The 25,808-nt window shown below is 36.0% G+C and overlaps 1 protein-coding gene across 1 annotated transcript in view; it reads left to right on the top strand.

Annotated features, from left to right (window-relative positions):
• The window catches only part of KCNH7 (potassium voltage-gated channel, subfamily H (eag-related), member 7), a 245,497-nt gene that overhangs the window by 195,853 nt on the left and 23,836 nt on the right, over positions 1–25,808 (top strand). The window contains exons 8-12 of the mRNA XM_009325389.1: positions 6,566–6,965; positions 7,692–7,891; positions 18,348–18,600; positions 21,952–22,157; positions 24,831–24,930. Coding sequence (XP_009323664.1) covers positions 6,566–6,965; positions 7,692–7,891; positions 18,348–18,600; positions 21,952–22,157; positions 24,831–24,930 — 1,159 coding nt within the window. The remainder of the gene's footprint in view (positions 1–6,565; positions 6,966–7,691; positions 7,892–18,347; positions 18,601–21,951; positions 22,158–24,830; positions 24,931–25,808) is intronic.

The raw sequence follows: 25,808 nt of genomic DNA, 5'->3' as shown, positions 1-25,808 counted from the left end.
ACTTTGATCACCTTTTGCATTCATTATCTGTGGTAGGTCTCAGTCTTTCTGCAGATTTTTTTCTGTGGTTTTGATAGCACAGACACATGAAAGACAAACATTTTGACAATGGCATTACTTCTAACTTGGACCACATCGTTCCCCTTCGGGTGTGGTCTGCATCCCTTTCTGATCACTGAGCACTCATCACTGCCAAAAATTATGTTCAGTGATTGGAAATGTGGAACATCAAGAATTACAACAGGGACCAATTCCAAAGTTCATTGAAGGAGTGCTCTTTGGATTTGATCCTGAACATCATTCTTCCATACCTCCCCTATTACAGACATCCTTAAGAGTAAAGTGCCAGGTGCTAAAGTGATGCTCAAGGGATAACTTTAACATAAGATAATGTTACAGATTACTAGCAAACAAGCACATTCTGGCAGGTGAGTGCACAAATACAAAAGCATGTAACCTGGAACAGAAATTATTGGACCATGAAATGACTTTTTCAGTATTGCAGATATAAGTAAATTAATTCTTTATTCCCTCAAAACCTAGTAATTGAACAGTTTCACTATCTGGAAAAACTAGTTTGTTTACCTAAGCAGCAATGAAACTATACAGATTATGACCAGTTCATCATGCCATTGTGACTTCTCTCTCTCATTCATGGTACTGAATATGTCAATCACTTTTTCTAAGCTGCTGCTTACTGCAGTTTTGCTTCCTACATTGCTAACTATAATATTTCCCCAATGATCTCTTTTTGATAGTTTAGCAAGAAGCAGCAAACGTAAAACTGTTAGAATGGAGCATTCTTCATTTAATAGAATTTTTTCAGTCATAAGGGTTATCTTTTTTATGAAATAGCTCTTTTTTGTTATCTAGAAATTCTTCAAATAGGATCCCCTGCAAACTATTGTATTGAACAGTCTTTTTATTAAACAACATAAGCTCCAAAGAGAGCTCCATGTGTGCTCACCCAGCTTTAAAACACCTTGATATCAAACCGAGTCTAGAAAGGGCAGGAGATAATAATCCAAATACCACATGCAGAACTATATGAATGCTTCCATTTGAGCCATACTTTGTCAACCATAGGAAAGCAACAGAGTAAGACAGTTAACTTTCCAATTTCTAAAACAGGGAACTAATATAATTTTGATTTTTTTTTTCTGTTTAAGCAGACTCAACACAAAATTATTATGGCTGGTAGTAAACCATTCTCTCTTTTTTGTGTATTTGAAATGTTAAGTGACATCCCTGATACCTGGGAAGATAAAAATAATGAGTAGATGAACTTTTCACTCTCTATTCCTTTGGTAGTTTATTTTTAATCATTCTGCTCATCTGAGGAGTCTGGGTTGGATTTTAAACGAATAATAGTTGCAGTGGCACAGCTCCTTAAAGCACACACATAGATGATGTGCATGTACAAGTGGAATGCTGCTTAAGATTACTAGATATTTTTAGACATATACATTTAAAATAATGCACTTTTTAATGTATTCATCAGCTTTTCACTTTAAAGACAGGTACGTTGTAGAGAAAAATCAGTTGGATATATAGAAAACTAGAGTTTCTTCCCTTTCATCTAGAACCTACTGCAATAAAACATACATACAAGTGATGGTAACAGCTTCAGCAAGAAAATTTTCATATTTATAGTTTTATTAAATTGAGGCCAGAGAGAACACTCAGATGAAATATGCAGAAAACCATGAAGGCTTTTGCTCTTTCAAATGTAAATAAAAATAAATACATCATGATGTATATATCCAGCATACTCACAAAATGTAAAAGTGAACGTGTCTTCTCTTTGTAGCAACAAATCAAGAAAATAGATGGGTTTTGGCTAAAATGAAGACATATAAATCAAAGTACTCTTGCTCTTCTCTTAGTTTTGAAGTCTTCACTTCACTCCATTCCACAGTGTATCTGTTAAAGCAAACTGAAAAGAAGAATCCCACATTTCCAGAATTAGAGATTGACCCTAGTAGTCCTGACTGCATCTCCACTGATAGAATCAGTACTTTACCCCCTTCCAAATTAGAATATATTTTAAAATCAAGCTCAGAAAACACCTCAGAAAGAGATTAATATAGTTTCCTGTGCTCAGTTCAGCAATTTACTTGGAAAACCTATTCCAATGAATTTTAAGTCTTTTACACTGAAGACTGCATAGCTGATCATACAGGCAATCTGCCTTTGTGTTAGCAACTCTGTGGACTGAGTACAGTCCAGGATGATGCAGCATTAGGGTAGAGTCTCTGGAAATTATTTAGGTGGCTGGCTAATATCAGAGAAGCATTTAGTATCAACTTTTTCTTCCCTTGATTGTTTTTCAAGATCAAGCAAAGAGGAACCCCAGCACTGCTTGAGCAGGCAGTTACTCGTAGACCATTTTGACAGTCCTTTATCAACAGCAGTTGAAGTACCAGTACCCTGCTATAAATAAGAAGTTTTGGTTAGTTGAAATATTTTTGTTTAATTGCTGTTTATACTAACATTTTCAGTATCATGACGCATACAGCATAAAGATCTTCTACAATGACACAGTGCTCAGAAGAGGCTGTTAAGGTAATGGAGCATAGACTGAAAGGTGAAGTTCTGGTATATATTAGAGATTTTTCCAAGAGAGAGAAAGGAGTTAACTATGCTTGATGCTATAGTATTCATATTTAATAGATTTATTTATTTACAGGCTGCAAACAAGGTGGAAGGTTGATGATGGTTTTAGCAGAAAATGTAGGTGACAGGAAATTATTGAGAAACTGAGGACCTTAAAATACCAGGACGCTGGAAAGGACCCTAGCAGATGAAATACTGTGTAAGCAAGTGCACATTAATGCACATTGGAAGAGACAGTTTGAGCTACTCATACACTTCAGTGGATTATTTGGTTTAAAAAAGAGACAAATAAGAGATGACATTATAGATTTATACATTAATGATAATGGATGTTATGAAGCAAGAAAAACACCCGACAAAAATCTAGAGGAAACCTAAGGATTTGGCCATCAGTGAGAAAGTCATGGGTCGTAAATGGCTTTTTGCACAGGCAGAATACCATTTATGCAGATAATTAATTAGGTGATACCAGCTCCCTCTTCCAGTCTGATACAATAATAACTTCTGAATGATACCCTCTGCAATCAGATAGACTGATGCCCTCCTCTTTCAAATCGTGCTGTAATCAATCGCTGTCCATCAAAATAACCCCCCTGCTGTGGTCATTTCAGCATCAGGGCTTGAAAAATTGAGGGTATAAACTAATCTCACTTTTAAAAAAGAAGACTAATCGGAGTTAAGGATACCCCCTTGTGAAGTATAAGGATTTTGTAAAATAAATTCAGTGATCTATATTTAGAAAATGTAGTATCCGTGAACTCCTGTTTTCAGAAGGTAATTTTTTTCCCCTGGAGAGAAAATAATTGACAAACTTCAACCTTTCTCAAGCTTCTTATTAACAGAACTGAATAATTATTCCAAAACAACTAAAGATGTCTTCTATGTGGTTACTTAGCTCATGGAGAGAACCATGTAGGCATGAAAGAACCATTGTAGGCATGATGTACTATTTATTTTTTGTGCTATTACTAAAGTCAAACCAGAAAAAAAATATATACTTTTAATCTACGTCTCCCTCCTGTACTATAGCTAGAAAAAATCAAAAGGCATTTTAAAAGGCCAAATAGCACAATAACCAAGCAAGGCAAAAATATCAAAATTACATTGGCTATACTGGTTAACAAAATGTTAGATTGGCAGATTGGGATATATAAACAGTACAGTGGAGAAATCTAAATCGATCTTTTTTACTTTTCTCTGTAATTTTGTTTATTTGTAATGAAAAAGTAAACTTGGGGAAATAGAATGTCTGTTTTGGCAGAATCTATTTAAAATGGGTATTACCTTAAGACCTTTATCTTTTTAATAAATCTTACCAATTAAAAAAGACTTCTTCAATGCCTTGTAGGTATTTTAGATTCTGAAAGTGCTTAAATATGTGCTACGGTCCTAATGAATTCTGGTTTAGGTAAACAGAATTACATAAATGGAATGCTGTTTGCACTGAACATACTATAGAGGGGGAAAATGATCCCATACCCATCTTCTACCAATCAGATTCATAGTTTCAGTAGCCATGAGATTCCTACATGCTTCTGGCTCACAGTAAATGTTGCTACTGAAAAAAAAAAAAGATCCTGATGTGGATAGCCAGCAACTCTTGAACTTGTAGTCCAGCTCATAAAGCTAGGTATGATGAAAACAGAGCAGCAAGCAATTCAGAGAAAAGAGTAGCATCTATCAGATTGCTGTTTGCAGATGTTAATTGTTGGCACCGCATGGGATAAGGTGGATAACTGACAGAGTAGGACCTCTGCCTCCTTGAGTGCCGTGCTAAGCAAAGTATTCCAGCACACCAAGGAATTTACATTGCACGAGGCATAGTTCTGACACCAAGTACTTCTGTCCCCAGCTGAGTGACACATGGGAGGTGGACTGTTACTGTGTGAAGGCTACATCTACACTGAGAAGTGGACAGCACATAAAGGCACACCAAAACCTATGGATCATGCTTTCCACCTCTACCTCCAGCTGTATTTTAGTGTCAAAGCCTCTCCACTGTGTTAAAGAAAATTCAAACTCAGGATGAGTTTCTTGGTGGTTTGCTGCATATCTAGTCTCACTCATGCTGATTTCACTCTGAAGAGGTGGAGTTTGCTTGTATTATATACCTCCAGCATACTCCAGAGCTCACACTGATGCAGTATGTAAACATGGGATTGACACTGAGGATGCATAATATTAGCAAGTCTTATCTTAAGAATGGGGTGGAACACTGTTAACATATTTCAGATTCGCAGTCTACCTTCTGACCTATTTAAAGGTCACTGTAAGAATATGTTGCCTCTTGCATGGTATAGAGATATGAGTACATCTGTAATAGAATGGTTCCAACACCCCACTAAGAACAAATGTTAACTTTTCTTAAGATTGCTCTTTTCCTTAAAGGATCATAAATGTTTAAGCCTGATCTACCTAACAAAAAAAATGTACCTAATGGCAATATTCGCATGCTAAAGGTCAGCCTAGGCATAGCTTTTTGAAGGATATCGTCTTTCAGACTGTTGAGGTCACAATCAATCAAACAGCCTTCTTTATGTGGCAATGAGAAATTCACCCTGAAATTATTCTCTGTGATGTTAAGCTGAACCAAGGAGTGTTACCCAGTGTTACCCTACATTATCCTTTTGCTTATTTACTCAGAAAATATGAACAATATATTGAGCTGTCCACTGACAAATGCAGCCAAGAAAGCCTCTTTTTTTGTTCCAAGGGCTTTTACTCAGAAACACGGTAAATGCAAGGATTTAATAAAACATAAAACCTAGTCTAGTACTTGATGAAAGAAAGCTTTAACGTGACACATACTACCATCAGAGTTGTTTGTAAGGCTTGGAAAACTTTTCCAGTTAAGCATTATGTAATATACATGCATGTTAAAAAAAGGAAGAAAAAACTTATTAAAAACTTATTCAGTCTTGACATTTACTGAACACTTTAATATGTGTTCAGGCTTAATGGAGGGAAAAAGGTAGCTGAGTTCTTTTTGAAATCAAGTAGTTACTATTTAGAATGTTGTCAATCATCTCTTTTACAAGGAATTAACAAGTATGAAAACAATTTACAGATTGAAAATCGTAAATTTACATTAATAAACTTCAGATTCCTTTAAAAAGATCAGAGCCTCAAAGAGGCTGCAATGAATCATAGTGCAGGTCTGCACTAAAAAGCGTGGAATATATTCCTGGTTTATAACAACTGACCCATTTGTTTTTTTAATGGTATAGTACTTTTATTAGTGTCTTCTACCACTACACCTGCAAGCTTCAGGATGAAAGATGCAAAAAGAAGAATAATCTGGAGTCTGGCAACAGTAACTTTTCCGTGATTTTCTATTCACAGTGGTTCATCTTCTTTTACCTGTATACAGTGTCTGACCATTACAAACAGGATGAATATTTGCAGAATAAGATACTTACTCTTTGGGACATTTCTGCCGTATTCCTTCTCTCTTCTAGAACATGTGTGCCAGAGCATTGCAAGGAGTCTCTCAGTTAGGATCGAATATAGTCACAGAGCTTTGTTCAAATATCATAAATACTTATTACCTACAAAGCCAGTCATATAATTATGAGTAGTTCCAAAAACTTACAGACTTTAGCATTCCAAAACATCATGAATCTAATGGATCATTTAAGTCCATTAGGGTGGATTGAAGAGTCCATATCAAGAATAATATTCAAAATGAAAAAGTGTTCAACAGATAATGACAACTTCAATATATCTTAATTTAAAATGTGCATTTCTTATTGTTTTCTTCACTGTTTTTATAATAAATTTGACAGTTTAAAGAAAATGAAATTAAGATTACATTGAAATGGGTTAATCTACTGGTTTTGTTAATTCCCCAAAATAATGGAATTTGCACTGGTGTATTCATGCTGGGTATTCATGAAAGTACATTTGCTAACAGAGAAAATCAATTTCTATTTATATCTTATTTTTACAGACAACAACATTAATAGGTCTTCTGAAGACAGCTAGACTGCTGCGTTTGGTGAGGGTAGCGCGGAAATTGGACAGATATTCAGAATATGGTGCTGCAGTTCTGATGCTCCTTATGTGCATATTTGCACTAATTGCACACTGGCTTGCTTGCATTTGGTATGCCATTGGAAATGTAGAAAGACCTTACTTGGCTCACAAGATTGGCTGGTTGGATTCTTTAGGAGAACAATTAGGAAAGCATTACAATAAGAGTGATGCAAGCTCTGGACCATCCATCAAGGACAAATATGTTACAGCACTTTATTTTACCTTCAGCAGTCTGACAAGTGTAGGATTTGGCAATGTGTCTCCAAACACCAACTCAGAGAAAATCTTTTCCATCTGTGTCATGTTGATTGGCTGTAAGTAGTTTTATCTTATTAATTTTTTTCTATTTTTCTCAGTGTTTGAGCAAATGACTTAACAGTCTAAGCTAATAAGATTATAAGCATGCAGCCGGAAGGGCAAATTCCCAGGGAAAGCAATGTTATATGCGAAAATATGTTGTGACTCATGCAGTGTCAAGAAGCAGTCAAGTTGCTTGACTACTCAAAATCTGTTATCAAAAATGTCAGAAGTTTTGTCTTGTGTATCAGTGTCTGTGAGCAAATCCTGTGTAGGTAGGAAGCTGAGTTTTGAGTGGATTTAGGAAACTATAGCCCATCATTTTTTGATAATCGTGTTTTATTTGTTGATTTAAACACTGAACCTGTAAATGTATGCGTACCTTCTTAACTCTGCCCTTTGTTCTTAACTTGTCCTTAACCTTAGTTCCTAGTTCTTAGTTCTACCGAAGTTTGTATAATTAGATGAACCTAATTTACAACACTAAATTCAGGACTACAAATCTCCAAAGATAAATATTACCAACTCGATTATGATTTAATATTTAAGCCTTATGTGCTAACTGAGTTGGTACTGATACAATCAAATCAATAAAAAGCTTCAGGTAAATCAATTCCACATCTCTGAAAATGTTTCTAGTCTCATCTGAGCTTTTTTACATACAAAGTACATTATAAGAACTGTTGCATCATCTGCAAAGCCAATGATATGACTTAAGTAAGTTTTGTTTCTATTTAATCCAGCATTAATGTATGCTAGTATTTTTGGAAATGTATCTGCAATAATCCAAAGACTCTACTCGGGAACGGCACGGTATCACATGCAGATGCTGCGAGTAAAGGAGTTTATACGCTTTCATCAAATCCCCAACCCTCTGCGGCAGCGACTTGAGGAATACTTCCAGCACGCATGGACATACACCAATGGCATTGACATGAACATGGTATGTTGTTCTGTTTTTCAGGCACGGATGCTGAGGAATAGATAAATGCATGAGAATTTAGAAAGAGATTGTAAGTCTTGATTATTTTTGAGCTGTAAAAATACAAGCTTAAGAAGGTGGATATATAGCAATTCTTGAAAACCAAGCCATTGCAAGTTTGGCATCCAAACATTTACCTGCCTAGATTATTACAAGCTATAACAGAAATCTGAACTCTCTCTGTGCTTAGGAAAGCTTGAGAACTGCAATTGACTATTATAAGCTTAAGACAAGAAAAAGAAAATCATAGGTTTCTTATTTCAGACATAGCTCTTCCAGAATTTTGTTTGTTCTTTGGCCTGATTTTCCACTTCCAGTATCAAACAAGAGTACCTTTGTTGGTATCTACAGAGTTACTCTTCTATAAAACCTGTGGAGATCAATTCTTTTTCAAAATCCTCTCATGTAATCTAGAACAGGTATATTGGGGGTGGGTGGAAGAAAGGAGCAGGCAGGTGATTTAGCTGCTCTTTTCAGAGTGAAATATTCTAATCGTACGATAGTCTGAACAGTAGTTCGCTTGCATTCACAACCACATAATTCTGCACTGAAAGTCAACACAGTACTACTAACCATTTAGCAATCCACAGAATCTCATTTCTAGGAAGTGACAAGGTACAACACTCATATTTTCTCTTCCTGATAAAAAAACTGTAAACACTCCTTATGGAAAAATATATTATGTGGCCAGCTAAAAAGGAATAACAATCTGCTAATGAGCAAAAGTAAGCATTTATATTTCTGGCTTATTTTCTGGAGACAGCAACATTTTTTCTGAAAAGTTGACATAGATTTGAAGACACTGAGAGCATTGTGCATCTTAAGCATCTGTGAATCTGTGTCTCTAGAGGGATGCTTTCCAGAGCTATTTTGAGTTATAGATTAGAGACTTTGCAGAGCTCTCCATAAAGTTGGCAAGAACAAGAAAATCTATACATTTTCGTAACAATTTAACTAGAAATCAACCTCCAAAATTTTGACATAAATTCAAACAGCTTCCATGTGGTATCTATACATACGTTTGTGAATGACTGTCAGAGTGGTACACTTTTATGCAGTAAGCAGAAACAATGGTCTTGATTAAAAGCTTTTATAAAGCATAATCACTGACAGCTTGACTTTATGGTTACCATTAAGTAAAGCAGATCTTAAAAGTAAGACAGCAAATTAAATATATTGGGCTTCACCTCCCACTTCCATGAGCGTCCCCTCCAAAGGGATATTATGCCCAGCACAGGACAAGGATACTTGTATAAACCTCTGCTGGGGATTACTGCAGTGGAAGGCGGCATCAGTAGCTTCATCCTGCGTGGCACTGAATGGCTCTAATTCCCTCTGATGGCAATGGGATTGTGGGGTACTCAGCACTTTGCAGAATCAGGCCCTTAAGCTGCAGGTGGGTGCAGCCTAAGCCTAAAGTAGCTCATTGAATTATTTCTGAAGATATTACAAAATCATGTACGCCTTAACTAATTCATCACCACTAATGGATGTACTAAGAACACTTGTTTCACATGAAATAGTAACTAAAACTGGATGTTGTCAGGTTAAACTTTGCATAATGCAGGAATTGGTGTGCTGGAATTAGTCCTGGATTTGTCATTAATGTGAAATACTAACTAAATGGATTAAACAGCCCATATTCTGCAATATGATTGTGAGGCAGTATGGAGGCTTTGTTTTAAATAAAATGTGAAAAAAATCAAGCTTAGTATCTTGTTTTATTATATTTTATTTCTTATTCTGTTCACAATTCTATCCCTCAAGTTTTATGGCAGTCACTTAATTTTCTTAAAAAGTGAGTTTGAATATATTACACTTAGTGCAAGGATAATATAAGAATTGTGTGATTTATGTTGTACTTATGAAAGATTTATCTCTTTCCTGTCTGCTTCATACCTAAATACATGGAATAACACCACCCACTGGTAAGAGCAGGAGGTATTTATATCAAATTTAATTCCAGTATAAAGTGTGGAGAATATCCATGTTATCTGTCGGGTTTAGAGCTTGTTCAATGCTTTCTAATTTTAATTGTAACTTTTTGCATGATGAAGAGGTAGATAGCAAAGGGAAGTAATCCAAGTAGAATCAGATGTGGGGCAAAATGGTTACTAAAAATTAGACATTAAGAAATGCTAATCTAACCACATTTATTAATCACTATTTTACCCCACAACTCAAATCATGCTTCTCTGCCCAAAAAAGGTCATGTGCATATTGGTTTGCATTAGATAGTTGCTCTGTAGGAATGTCACTCTGACAAAGTTGCCATGCTGATCATTCTGCATTTTCCTTTGCGTGAATGCTCTTAGTTCAAACCATATATGCATGTTAGCACAAGCACCAATGAAGTTTTCTTGGCTATAAGCCATGTGCATATGAGATGGACTTGCATGTGGTATTAACTTAATTTTGCATGAAATATTTGCATTTACACACCAAAGGGCTAATACTGTCCTCAGACAAACGTGTTTGACTCCTGTCAATATTTACTGGGAGTTTTTTGCAAATATCTGAAGGCAGAATTTGATCCAATGTCTTTCTTTTTCATTTCATGACTGAAAACTGAAAAAAATTCAAAAACTCAGTCCTCTTTCTCCTTTGAAACATGAAATGCATGAATAACTTACATTTTATATATATATATATGTACATGCAATGTATACACAGACATACTCATATACATATATATAAATAATATTAGAGAATATGTTTCAAAAGATGCTTTTCATTATCATCAGTAATATACTTAAGAATTCAGGAAAAGTGAAAAAAAAACACCCAGCTTTTAACCTCAGGGATAATACTGCACTAAGACTAAATAATCTTGATTTCCTAAACAAAATCCTACACTTTATATTGAAAACCAGAAGATAATATTTTATGCTCATTTGAAATGGCTAAACTTAAAATTAGCTTTAAAGATCTGCTGGTGAAATATGCCAAGAATGTTGTTTATTTGTTATTTTGTTCCCCTCTGCTTCATTTCTACATCTCTTTGATTATGTTGCATTGCATAATGTATTTTGATAAAAACAGTTCCACATAATTATGCATGGACTGGATAAACAGGATTTGGGATTTACTTTCATCTGGATAAAAATCTTGAGTCTACAGAATAAGCATAATTTAAATCATATCCCTGTGGTATACACTGGTAAAGTTAAATTACAAAAAAATTATTTACAGTGTATATTGTTTCATGAAAGATGTCACCAGTCCCAAAGATTCAAAGATATTATTTTTATTTTTTAAACTATCCTGTTCTGTTTTTCCTAAACTCTCTTCACCTTGTTTTCCCCCCTTCATTCCGATGTTATCAGTCCAGCACTGATAATAGCATGCCTGTGATGCTTACCCTAAAAAGATTACATATTTAGTGTTTGAGATCCTTTTTTAAGTTATGCATGTATTTTTTACAATCCCTACCCCCCCCCCCCCCCCCCTTCTTTCCATGGATCTTCTGTGCATCTGAATAGCTTTATTGGTTTATTTTACCTTTAAAAAGAGTTCAAAGAAGTAAATAAGTGGGACAAGCTTTGGAAAGTGTTTAGCCAAATGTACATGTTAATTAAAATTTTGGATGTGGGACAGATTCTTTTTTATTTTGGGTTTTACCCAGTACCATGAAAGGAGAGAGCAAGTCAGAATTTTTATATATAAATTTACGGAACCTTCTCCTGTAAGCATCCAAGCAAATGGTTGATTTTACACCTGTGATAAGTTGTCTTGGCCACAGTGATCACGCAAGTACAGCAGAGCACACACCTAACTTGAAGGTTCAGAACCAGAAGTGCTACTATATCAAATAAAGGCCAGGTTCATCATTGCTTTGGTAAGGCTTCTTTTGTGAGAAATTGGCCACTGGTCACTGGATGACACCACCACATTTGTTGTTCTTGCTTTTCCTGCCACTGTGATCACTTCTTATGACCAAAACAATTCTACCAATAGAACTATTGCCAGTAATATTCTTTGAACCAGAAAATTAGAAAAGCAATTTCAAATTTCAAAAATAGCAAGGAGACGTCCCTTATACCATCAGAAGGGAAATTCAAATTAGAAGAGTTTGGAACAAAAACTAGTAGTAATTGGTTAAACAGAGGAAATATGTAATCATGGTGGAAAGTGGTACTGCTATTTGTCTATATGTCATAATGGAAATCGTAAGACATATAAGTCTATCAGAAAGTGCTTCAGTTATGATTAGCTGTAAAGCTGTTCTTTCGTTTTCTATAACAAGACCACTTAAAAAACACGAATGCCTACATTTAATTGAGTTACAGCAAAGAAGACCTCATAGAAAAAAAAACTTACAAGAATGTCAATCTATTTACAAAGTGATCCTTTATCAGTCTCTCACTGCATTGTATTTTGTGGTCTAATGTCTCAAAAACAAGAGCAATTAACTGTTTTCCAACTGCCATTATATTTTTGGAAAGACATGGATCTGGTCAGCTTCCAACTTCTACAGACATTAAACTTTTCTGTTGATGAGGAAGTCAACAGTCTAAGAAACCGAAATAATTTTCTGTCCTCCTCACCCAGCAAAGTAACATATTTCAGAGACCACCTTTCAGAGGTACTTGTAAACGGTAATAAGATTATAGATGAAGAATGATCCACTGCAGCTCCAGTAATTTCACCATAAAAATGTCACACAAGTCTGTGTCATGGCAATGACTGAAAGCAAAGGATCCTAATTCTTGATAAGGTTGTCAGACTTCAATCTCACTGAAAGGTGAATTAGCTCATCATCACACACTGCTGTTCTTCTCTCTCAACTGTTGTAAGGACCTCCTTCATATCCTGCCAAAAACAAACAAACAAACAAACAAAATCTGACTCCGCAAAATTTTCCTGTATGAAGAAGAGGAATCATCAGAAATAATCCTTATCCTATGTGGAGCCCAAGAGCTGCTGGAGCAGAATTACCGCCACCTGTGACCTTGTTCATTCTTTTCTAACTGGTGAAAGCCCTTAGAAATGTTTTGGCCTTCTGCTTATAGAAATAGCTAATTTCTGTAATTAACTATCACAGAAATAGTCAATTCTAAATTCTTTCTAGAAATAGAACTCGGTTGAATTACAGAAAGATTTAGCATAGATTAAGATATTATTAAAATCTGACAGTCAAATGTTTGTGACAGAACTAAATCCTGCACTACTTTTTCCATCAGAGGGAACAGCTACTGGGGGACAGAGATCCTAATTCAAAATCTATGCAGTGTGATTTGTGCAGCTAAAGAGTAGCAGATTAGTGCTAAAATTAGGTAGCAGAAAGATAAAAATTAAAGACATAGGTTATTTCACAAAATATATGACTTACTATGAATTAATTTCACTCATTCTTACAGAACAAACTAAGACAGACAAAATATTAGTTTTGAAATTAAATCCCCACTAGATTGAACTCTCCAAGACATGGGTTTTGATCCCTGTAATTAGTTCAAAATTTATTATTCAAATTGTTCAAGAACTTTATTCAGCATTTAGTAATGCCAATGTCAAGATATCCTGAGATCTATATTATGCAGATGAGATCCAAATAGAGATTGTGTAGTCTATGACACAAAGTATATTTATTCCAGCCTCTTTGTACCTTCAGCCACTCAAATTTTTTGCTGGGTTAGTTTTTGTGTGGATCAATTTCTCAATCCATTTCACAGGGAGAGATCAAGAGATGGGGCAGGAATGAACAGATAATGTGGGGAAGGACCAGAATTCCTCTTTCGCTTTATGCCAGCTTAAATTGTCAAATGAACTAGAGAGTCTACCTTTATCTTTCCCCCTATATGCTGGATGCTTGCCATTCATAAGTAAGTCTGACTCTGATTCTAGGACAAGAAAGCCTTAGTCAAAATTAGTTTCAACACACCCCAAGCAGACCCACAACACACAAGAGGTCTCTTGTACTCCCTTCAACTGCTGCCTGGCATTTAATGTTTGATCCCACCTATATTTCAACAGAGAAAATGTATGACAGAAGATTATATGCAGAATTAAAGAAATAATGACTGCCAGACTGCAGGGACTGGAGCATCTCTCATACTAGGAAAGGCTGAGAAAGCTGGGACTGTTCAGCCCAGACAAGTGAAGGCTCATGGGGGATCTCATCAATGCGAAAAAAAACCTGAAGGGAGGGTGTAAAGGAGATGGAACCAGGCTCTTTTCAGTCATGCCCAGTGACAATGGGCACAAACTGGAACAGGAGGTTCCATCCAAACATCAGGAAGCACTTTTTCACTGTGAGGATGACTGAGCACTGACACAAGTTGCCCAGAGAGGTTGTGGAGTCTCCATCCTTGGAGATATTCAAAAGCCATCTGGACACCGTCCTGGGCTACCAGCTCTAGGTAGCCCTGACTGAGCAGGGAGGTTGGACAAGATGACCTCCAGAGATGCCTTTCAATCTCAACCATTCTGTGATTCTGTTGGTATAGAATGTGATGATACTTCCATGTTTAATGACAATTATTGTAGCTAATATCCTGATTTGCTTCAGCTTGGATGCTTTCTAAATATTTTCTGTGGGACAGATGTCAATACCTGTCACAGAACTGAGGAGAGAAAATCTAAGAATTGTCATGAATCTTATCACTTATCCAAACAAAACTAAGTTATCATTGCCCAAAACATTTGCTAGTTGTTTGAGGTTAGGACACATAGATGTCTCCAGTTCTGTTGTCACAAAGGTGTCTGATACATGTATGAGTGATACCTTGTTGTCATCTTGAAAAAGAGAAGTTAATGAGGCTGGACTCCCTCTCTACTTATAAAAGACCACATTCTTCAAGGCAATATGAATCGTGTCCCTACTATCCTCACTTATTCCTTCATCAGCTTCAATCACTTATTCCACATAAAAAGTTTTACTTCTCGCTGAATGACGCTTTCCTCCTCTCTAAGCATGCCAAGTAGATAAAGCAATGTTATTTGACGTGGAATAAGTTTTATCCCAGACAGGAAGAGGTGACTGAACTTGGGCTTGATAACTATCAGGGACAGACAACTGGAGCCTATGGTCACAGCATCATAACTGGTTTTCCTTTTTTTTTTTTTTTTTTTTGGGGGGGGGGGGGGGGGAGGGTTGAGGGGGATTTTATATCTTGTTACATTTCTTTTTTAGAAGATCTGTGTCTCTTGAATTATGCATGAGTTCTGATTCTAACTATGATTCTAACCATGAGAATCCAAGATTTTTCTCACCAGGGCACGGTGGAGTCACTATTGAGGAGATACTGAGTGTAACAATAGAAATATGTCAGGAAAGAATGGAGCAATTGAAACCCAAACCTGTATTCAAATTATTTATTAATTTTTGATTTGTCATTGAGAATAATGCTATTTAAAGAGCAATTCTAGCTTTATCAATTTCAAAATTTTATTTCAAAAATAATTTTATTTTTGCATCACCTAGTCTTGCATTCATGTAATTTCAAGATTATGCTGGCTTTTAGTTGTTTCGAAAAGTGTATTTTGAATTTTTGTTGTCACATTGGAGTGTGACTTAAATGTGTTTAAAGACTCCAAAAGCTCACAACAAATGAAGTGAAATACAATATTTAGAATTTTATTATTTTTAAGCTAATCTCATTATTTTGAAGACTGCATGGATGATTTTCTAATACTTAGAGTTGTCAGTATGTGTACACATAATGTATTGATATTGATTGCCACATTATAAGAACATGATTTTCAGTACAATTGTTCCTGCGCTACACAGACAGTCAAAGATATCTGTGAGAATCAGTTACTTCCTTATTAACACAAGCTAAAAATTGATGAATAAGAAATATTTTCTCAAAGTAATGAAAATCTGAATATTAGAAATGTACGTGGAGGCTTGGGTTGACAAGATGTTGTCTGTACTGCACAACATGAAACTGGGCTTGGAAACATCAAATTCTATATAGCGTCAGCTACTGGACTTGGATTAAATGCCTCACTACATACAATGTGCGCTATATGGTAAGCTCCTTTTAGTAATGTAGTATAATACAATGTTTTAACAAATTTATCTTCAGATCAGCTTCTTTCTTGCATTTCTTTCTTGTGTTAGTGGAGTAATCTCCAAAACTCCATTGGAAATCAATGTTATTTGGGCACCTGTCTTCCTTCTAGATATTTGACGATTGTATTAAAGAGTAAATGTTCTTCCTCTCTGATGTATAACAACTATTTTAGAGTGTAAGCTCCATGGGGCAGGGACTTTTTAGTCACAGATACTTGAACAGAGGCTAGTATCTTTCAGATGTTATTGGCATATAAATTACTATTAACTAATATACAATGATTTTAGAACAGTTTCATATGAAGTACAAATTAGTTACCAAAATAATTGTTTCTTTAAAGAAATCCCCAAAGTATCTTCAGAAATATAAACCAACACACATGGTCTGCATGGTTTTTGCTTAATGGTAAAGTACAATCCCTTGATAAATGAGATAAACAAAAGCTGATGTGAAAAATTAATACAATTTATCCTAAGACTGCGCTCTTGACTTTCTAACAATTTGAATATCTTTTCCTGTAAGTACCTCTGAATTGAAAATATATTTCCTATTTTACATCCTATAAAAACCTGAGCTTGTCTAAATTATATTCAGATGGGCATATAGCAAAAGAATTAATTCAAAATAGGTCTTTTTTACTCACATGACTAGAGAACAATTTCAAAATAAATACCTGCAATTTTTCTCCACCTGTATCATTAACCAGCCGTATTGGGTTATCAGTTTCTCAGTATCATTCAGTAAATAAGTTGCTACAACCCACAATATTTTTATTTCAATATAATTACATTAAAATAAAAAGAGTAATTGCATACTAAGCTATTTCTAGTGGTGTGATAGAAAACAGGGTGGCACCATAAAAGCTTTTCATTTATCATGTTTTCTTTTGCTTATTCTTGTTGAATGCTGGCTTTTTCTGAGGATGTATAAATTTCATGTGGTAATGCCCTATAGCTCATAAAATTCTTGTATATATGTGTGTTAAAACATTCTGTTTGTTATTTCACAGCATTGATTTCCATTAGCAATCATAGAAACATTTCAACTCAGTTAAAGGTACTAATATTTCATTTGTAAATCATAGCTTGGCTTGTGTGGACAGAAGCCTCATATCAGAAACGCATTCATCTTCGCTAGCAAGGGATACGAGTTGTGAATATCTTTATGCAATAAGAGTGAGTGCACAGACCTTTATTGTGCTGAAGTAAGAATTAATATAGCAACAAGTGAATGCATTTTGTATATTTTTTTTTCTGTGCAGGAATATTTACATGTTTGTAGAAAAACAGTGCAGAGGATAAACAGGAATGAATTAATAGACTGCTCTAATAACAAAAAGACACATCCTGTTCACATATTTGTGAGACTGGTAGCATCAGTTCATGTTTTGTCCTTAGAAATAAGCAACAGATGTAGCCGGTCGCAGGGAAAGCATATGACCCATTAACATCATTGACAGCGGACAACAGGATTTAACAGAAAGAAAGGGTGTCAGGCCCATTCCTTAACACAGCCAGCAGAGTCACAAGGTGGGCAGTACTCCCATAGAAGTCAGTAGCAGAAATGTTTGTTGATTCTAAAAGAAGCAGAGGTAAGATGATCCTAGACAATTTAGAAAAGCTCACACATAATGACCACGTGGTAAGTAGCTCACTTTTTTTCTTCTAAACAAAATTAACATGTTACCATGGTACCCAAGAGGAATCCCATGGTTCTACTTCAGGCAAACTCCCATTGTTCTGAGTAAGAGATGAGCAAGGACCATAGCAACTAGCCCTGTGGTTTGCTGAACTAATCATCTGCCTATGTAAAACTGCATAACATCATTGTTTCAGTGGCACGTGTTGCTTTTTCTGATAAAAATCTAAGTCCTACACTTGCAAGCAGAATATATTTAACATAAAAATCCCATTGAAATGCCCTCTGTCTGAAAAATATCTAATCTTGTTCAGATAGCTCTTATTTTACAAATGTCATGGTTATTTCGGCAAAAACCTCTCTTACCTTAAATGTAGTACTTTTATAATTGATAAAAAGGAAATAGACATATTAGTCCAAATAGGTGAAATTCCGTCAACTCTCCCTTTAGCTGTCTTATTTGTTATTTTACTGCAGTATATTCATTCATATACCCTGATACCATTTCTTGCAATGAAAGAAATCTTAATAATGAATTTTGTAACCACTACATACATTAGTATGTACATTAGTATTCACATTGCATAAGCTTTGCAATATAGATTACACTATGCACTTGTTGAATTGTAATACTCTGACGGCTCTTAGGGCCACCTCTATTTGTATGTCACTTCTTTCTTTCTGTCCAGGAAAAAAACATAAAAATTATATAAAGCAACTTTCATAGCATTCACATGAAATCCTTATGCTTGTCTTTCCAGGTCCTGAAGGGGTTTCCAGAATGCTTACAAGCTGACATTTGTCTGCACCTCAACCAAAATTTGCTTCAGAATTGCAAAGCTTTCCGGGGGGCCAGTAAAGGCTGTCTTCGAGCTTTGGCTATGAAATTTAAGACAACACATGCACCTCCTGGAGACACTTTAGTGCACTGTGGAGATGTTCTCACTGCTCTTTACTTTGTGTCAAGAGGCTCCATTGAAATCCTTAAGAGTGACATTGTTGTAGCCATTCTTGGTAAGCAGATTACTACAAGGCATGTTAAAAGAGTCAGGGGATTGAAAAGAAATATCCATTGCTGTTCCTGGGGAAGGAAATTTGTAAATGTTTTACTATTATTTAAAATCAAGCAGCAAAATAATTTGTTTAAGGAGCAAAGTCTACATTACTGCACTAATTCATGTGCACCAAAGAGCCCATGTCCTTGAATATCTAAAATATAAGAGCAGGAGTGAGTCAGATTTATCCCTAGGTAAGTGGTAAACTGCAAGTTGAGGCGAGCAGATATCAGATTACTCCAGTTCTGATTATGCTGCAAGAGCCAAAGTCAAGGACACCCTTTTCTTGAACAGTGCATGAGGGTACTGAGACACATAGACCCTATATGCTAACTGGAGAAAAACATGTATCTACTTCAGGCATTCAAAATGTCTTTGAGGTTTTTTGGAAATGTCTGCTTCTGCCCACTGAGCATATAGAAAAAGAAGAGAATAACAGATTAATCTGATCTAGATTGATACTTAAGTGTAATAACACCAGTGTTTTACCTATATTTCTTATCAACATGTTCTTGTTTGTATAGCATAGGGAGTTAACTTGTTTTCTTTCCCAGTGAAGATGGCTCAGAGCAATGTTCTATCCAGCTGGGAGCTCACCTGCTGCTGGTGATGGCTCTTATGTAGAACCAATAAGACTTCACTAGCTACAGCAATTTTAAAAGCAAAATAACTAAAAACCTACCTAAACAAGACCACTGATTTGTTTCTCCCATTTAATATCAGGTAACAAGAACACAAAGAATAATTGAGTAGATGAGTAAGGATTTTGCTGTATGGAAACCTACACCAGCTGTAACATCATTCATATGTTCTCCTTTCTGTTTATCACCCACTGTAGGAACTTACAGCCAGAAAAGTAGCTGAAGCAAAATGTGGACTAGTAGCAGTATGTTGCTATTAATCCACTTGTGACTGATTATTCTGCTAGTACTTTGCAGGGTGGATACGTGAGCAGAAGTACAAAGGTGTGCCTACAGCAATTCTTCCCTAGGTTTAGATGGTGTTATCAAGATAATTTGTCATCTCATGCTGTTGCACCTCATCAGCTGGGCCAGCTTTAGGCACAAGCAAAGTAGGGAGCATGCAAGTATAACACTGTGAGGTTTTTACTTACCTGTGTGAGTGTCTCCGCCTGATTATGAACAGTGTGGTTCATCAAGGATTTCATCTCTTACATCAAAAACATGTAAATTTCTATAGCACTCACAATCAAGAAAAACTGACAAGTTTAAGGACTTATTAATTTCTTCCCAGACCAAAGATGCAGACTGGTCAAGTTTTGCATGTTACGCACACCACATCCCTGTGCTCTCACACTGCAGCAGAAATCCAAGTATTTGCAGGGCAATGCCACTGCATCTCTTCCAGCCTACAGCTCCTCACACCAGGGGCCGCAGGTCAGAGCCCCTCTCTCCCAGGGAATGGTGGTCCAGACAGAAAGAGAAACAGTTGTGCACACCTGCAGCTGAAAGGAACTGCTCTGTGGGCCCACATCTGTTGCACGATCCATGAGGCAGGAGCCTGCCTGATAGCTGGCTCCAGTCAGGGTCTGTGGTATCTGCTAAAAAAGAATAGAAGGTGATACAAATGAAAATTACTCTGCAATGAAATCACACAGAAACCTAACAAAGGTTATCAATACTTAGCCAAACATTTTTAGTTAATTCCTCTTTCTGAAAAACCTACACAGAAATGGACATAAAAACCACTCAGTGCTTTGTCCTCTGGGGTTGAAAAAGACTTCAGTCCAACAGAGGTAGCATGGATGAAGTTTCCATGCCTAACAAGTATTGCAACTTCATCACAGAAATCAAAGAGTTCTGAGAAATGTTGGTTTTGTCCCCCATTTTTCCTCAACTTGTCAGCACTGTCTGATGCCGCTGAGTAAGGTCTGATCAGTACTGACCTGACAACAGTAATTCTGAGCCAAATCCTTAGAAAATACAATGCCTGTGGACCTCGTAGAATCTACCACCTCTTTCAGCTTTACAGATAAGATAGAAAAATACTGCGATCGTGTCAATAGTCATATTGCAGAGAAGGTATTATATGCCTTGAATAGGAACCTCTGCATTCATAAACATTAAGGTCAGAAGGACTATTAGATTATATTGGCTAACCTCTGTTATATCACTGACTCCTGTTACATTTCATACCTTTAACTATCTGTTTTGTCTAATGAACTGTGTTTGATGAAAGAAAAGCAACAGGTTTTGAACTGAAGACATAATGAGATGAAAAAGGGATCACTTTTCTTGACAGTTTATTTCCACAGTTAATCATTTTTATTGTTAAAAGTGTGTGCTTTATTTCCAGTATAAAATTATCTTGCTTCAATTTCTTTCCATTGGTTCTTGCTATGCATTCCTTATTATATTCTAGAGGCATTTAGTACTGAGTAATTTTTTTCCTTTCTATAAGGATATATGCAATATAACCAGGTTACCTCTTAATCTTCCTGTTGGTAAGCTAAACAGACTGTGCTTTTTAAGATCCTCACTGTAAATCAGCCCTTAAATTATTTTTTGCGTCTTTTAGCTGCTTGCTCACCCAGTTTTCAGCTTCCTTTTTTGAAAGTGGAGAAACCAGAACTACTTGCAGTAACCTAATATAAAAGCCACAAATGTTTAACAGAGAGGCAAAATCACCCCTGTATTCTTTTTTGGCAGTCTACTGCTTCTCAGTTGCTATGATGACCACTATTCTTTTCCACAAGTGTTTTCCCAGTTCTCCCCTAAACCACATTTTGCAGGTAAGCCCTGCAATCCTTAGTTTAGAGCATATTTTGCACAGGTCTACGGCTGCAGCTGCTCTGCATTTGTGAAGGTTAGGTGCAGATTTGGGGAAAACGAGCAATTAAATAGAGATGACAATTTTAGCAAACAGGTACTGCAAATGTGTCAACATTGATGGAAAGAATTGTAATAGTATCAAAATACAAGCAGCTATGTTTAAAGAGCTTCTTCAAAACAACTTCTGCATCTTGGAAGTTTTGCATTCCCTCTGAAAAAGATAAAAACTAAGTCATTTTCTACTAAAATATATTTCAAGTATGGTCTGTTTCTTCATGTAATTCTTAACAAAATGAGATTGCAGGCCAGACAGGTCCTGGACTCTAATGAACAACAGAAATTACATCTTTGTCATCATAAGAATATGATTTAAATCAGCAAATAATGTTTTTATGAGAAAGGACAAAGGAACCTGCTCTAGTCATGCTGTTTTGATGGAACTGAAGAAAAACTGAAATATTTTTTCAGTTTATGTTCATGTTTAAAATAATAATCTCCATCTAATTTTGTTTCTGCAGGGAAAAATGATATTTTTGGAGAGATGGTACATCTTTATGCAAAACCAGGAAAGTCGAATGCAGATGTGAGAGCTTTAACTTACTGTGACTTGCATAAGATCCAGCGAGAAGATCTACTAGAAGTTTTGGACATGTACCCTGAATTTTCTGATCTCTTCCTCACCAATCTAGAACTGACTTTTAATCTGAGAGATGAAACTGCAAAGGTACATGCAATAAGTGATTTTTTTTTTTTTCTTAATATTGGGCCAAATCTGTCCCACAGTAACAAAACTTGAAAATAGCAATCGAAAAACCAAGGTTAGCAAAATGAAAAGCTAAAAGCCTGAGGCCAAATCCTATTTTTAAAAAATATACTCACCTGATTGCTCCTACTGAAGTCAGTTAAGCGCAGCAGAAGTCAATGAAATGATTCAGATGATGTTAACCTAACAGGATTTGGTTCTATATTTAAAGAGCATTAAAGTTTCAGCCAGGGGGATTTTTGGATGTTTTGTTAAAGCCATGGAAAATACGTTTTTTTCAGATGACTATAACCTGGGTCACCACAAGGGGAACTTTTGGCACTAAATATAATTGTACAGCCATAAAATAAAGATAAATCAGATTATCCAGGTTCATTCTGTGTCTAACAATAGAAAATATTTAATTGCCTTTCAGACATGAATTGTTAATTCTCTTATCTTGGAGTGCACCCTACCTCCTAGGAGACTAAAAGCATACGAGGGAATTTTCAAATTTCACTCATTCTCCAGATTTGCAGGGATTTCTTGGTCTCTTTTTCCCACAGTGACTCTCCTAAGTGTCCCCTTTTGCCCAGACTGCATCTTCAGGAAAATGGGAAAATTACCAGTGTTTCATTATTTCAGACTGCCACGGTCAGTCTGAATTGGGAAAGAAAGGGGAAGTTTAGCCAGGAGGGGAGAGGGGAAATGCTATTGCCTAGCTCATGTTACTGAGGCTAAAGCTTTCCCTTGAAAGTTGCAGGGTACACCAGCACTGACCACCAAATATGGACTACACTGCCCTCAGTTTACGTTTCATTATTTCTGAGATACTGCCATTTTGTGGTTTCTGGCTATACTTTTAAGGAAAAACAGAGGTTCAGTGAGAAGGAACTAACATAATTTGGCGTCAAAGGCCTTCTGAGAAACAAGGAGATAAAGAACACTAAGTTTTGGGCTGTAAGTGATAGGGACATCTTTGCTAATCACATGTGGATCTTTAAAAAATTAAAACAAATATAACTTCTGACAAGAAATGTCACTTCTTTTTATGTTGAGCCTTTTTTTTAATAAAAAATTGTTCTGAAAATAAAAGACCAATTCTATTCTTTATTTTAAAAGTCATCCTTTTGTGTTTATTGAAAAGGTCATCATTATTAATTACATGTGAAATACAATACAATGAATTTATAGTCTAGTGATAAGTTTAAGTTAAAACTGAAAATCCACATATTTGAAAAATTCCTTGACGATAAATCCACATTAACGATTTTAGTCTGAGCAATTATTTCCTGCAATTACATGTCATCAATATTTTATCATTGTTTTTTCCTTAGATCTGAGAAAACTGAAACAAAATTCCATCTTCTGTGTTGTGGTGTAGAATACATAAAGAAAGTTCTCACTGCTCATGTTGCTTAGAAAGTTTTCAGTTGTTACTTCTTACTGCTGTACCAGCCACTAAGAAAAAATCGCTAGACTTCACAGAGACAGAGAAGGGAGGACAGGCTCATCCATGCCTCTGAGCTTGCAAAATCAGTTTTCTCTAGCAATTCCACTTGCCTTCCACTGTCTATTGCAATCCAGAAAATCATCCCCAAAAAGAAGTGATGGGCACATTCTGATCTTCAAAGCATCACTCAGATCCAGATTTGTTATCTGAATAATAGGTGCTTCTGCCTCACCTTCTGCTCCTGTCCTCCTATTTATGTAAAAGTGCCTTTTCCTTCCTGCAGTTATTCTACCAGTGGGCCACCACTGAAGCACCTTACTCACCAGGTTTACAATGAAGGGAATAGAGAAATATGTAAAATCTTCCCACTTCTTTCCCTCTGCCCTTCTCCCACATGCAAATCTGCTTACTTGAGTGGTATGGGAAACCTCACTAGCACAGGGAAGGGAAGTAGGCTGAAGCCAATGCCATGGGTATGTACACAAAAAGCATAACTGGTGTTATATTTGCTTATTTGTAAATTTCTCAGTTTTAAATAAGTAGAAAGAAGAGTTAAATGCATCTTGTATTTATTATGACAAAAAAAAAGCACATCCATCTTCTATAAGATGGATAGAAAAAAACATTGTGTTCTCCTATGGAAATAAGTATCTGAATGAACTGAATCTGAGAGGAAGGGAGGGTCTAGAAAGATAAAATAACGAGGGGTAAAGTGTCTGGTGTTTGTCAGCCTTATATTTATTGTTGTAAAATTTAACCTTTATAATCATTACCATGTAGTTAAATATAAATCTAATTACAATCAGTTACCACGTTACTTCTTGCAATAGTATACATTCTCTGTTAGAGGTTATTCAATTTTTTTTTCATTAATTTCTCTAAGATTACTTAAACCACATCTGTGCAAGTTCAGGAAGCTGATAACACATGAACGCATGTCTTTCCACGTGAACTGATTATCAGGATACTTTTGTTTCACCATCAGGTGGTGACATTGTTGGTTTTGCTCAATCTCCATGAACTTTTTAATGTTAGCATTGAGCAAACCCATTAGTTGGGGATGGAGAGGTGGATGCAGACTGACTTGTGTAATATTGCCTTTCTTAAAGCTTGAACATGATTAACAGTGAATCACCTATTGAAAACCTGCTCTCTTTAGATGGGACTAATCTGTCATTATGTTTCATATTTCATTAATCAAGTCTGACCTCGTAATAAGATCACAAACTACTAATGATACAGATGGAGATAACTGCAAACTACGAAGACGGAAATTGTCCTTTCAAAGTGAAATAGAGAAAGGTAATTAACTTCATTTCTTACATTAGACAGCACTGCTTCATTATTGATTGGTATTTCACTTGGTAATGCTGGGTACGTTAGGGTCCCATGTTGGCTGTTACTGTAGCAGCTCTTGAAAATCCAGCTGAGCCGCAAAAACAGTCTGTGCATTGTCCCCTATATGGTTAGATACGACTAGAGGATATCAGTTTCACCTTCCCATGACTTCACACCTATCAGTGCAGAGCTGTTCAAACACTAAGCTACCTTATTGCCCTTGAGATATACATATATATATGTATATTACCTCTTAATATCTATTTTCTGAGACACCATGTTTTGAACTGTTTGGAGAAGCTAGTCTATTGGATTATTTATTAGCAGCCTTGATTTTATTTCATGAGCAAAGTGCTTTATTGACCTTGATGCTAGGTAGTGTTTCTCCCTGGAATTAAAATATTTTGTTTTCAGGACACAGTAGATTCACCATAGTCAGATTTTGATTCATATGGTAATGTGTAAATCGTTGTCCTGGCAAGAGTTCAGGTAACATTTTATGTGCTTATGTTCACCTTAGAGGCTTTTGGGAGTAATCCCAATGAAGAAAAATTCATTGAAATATTAAACTATGACACCAATATCCAGTACTGCTAAATACCAGGAACTGTAGATGTGGTCAGACAGCAAGAGTCATGAAGACAGCTAAACTGATACTCACCAGTTTTTCATTTTTATGTATAATTCCTTGAATAACATTACACTTTTATGGTCCAACAGTTTGTCTGACAAATTACTGTTGCTGGTGTGCCTGTCTTTCATACTCCACAGTTAAACCCCAATCCTAAATGCAGCGTAATACCAATTTTGGAGTTGCAGAGTAGCTGATAATAAATGGGAAC

Source organism: Pygoscelis adeliae, unplaced genomic scaffold, assembly GCF_000699105.1.
Source record: "Pygoscelis adeliae isolate BGI_AS28 unplaced genomic scaffold, ASM69910v1 Scaffold106, whole genome shotgun sequence".
Taxonomy (NCBI): domain Eukaryota; kingdom Metazoa; phylum Chordata; class Aves; order Sphenisciformes; family Spheniscidae; genus Pygoscelis; species Pygoscelis adeliae.
The sequence above is the reverse complement of the archived record's forward strand: the minus strand, read 5'-3'. Positions and strand labels throughout refer to the sequence as shown.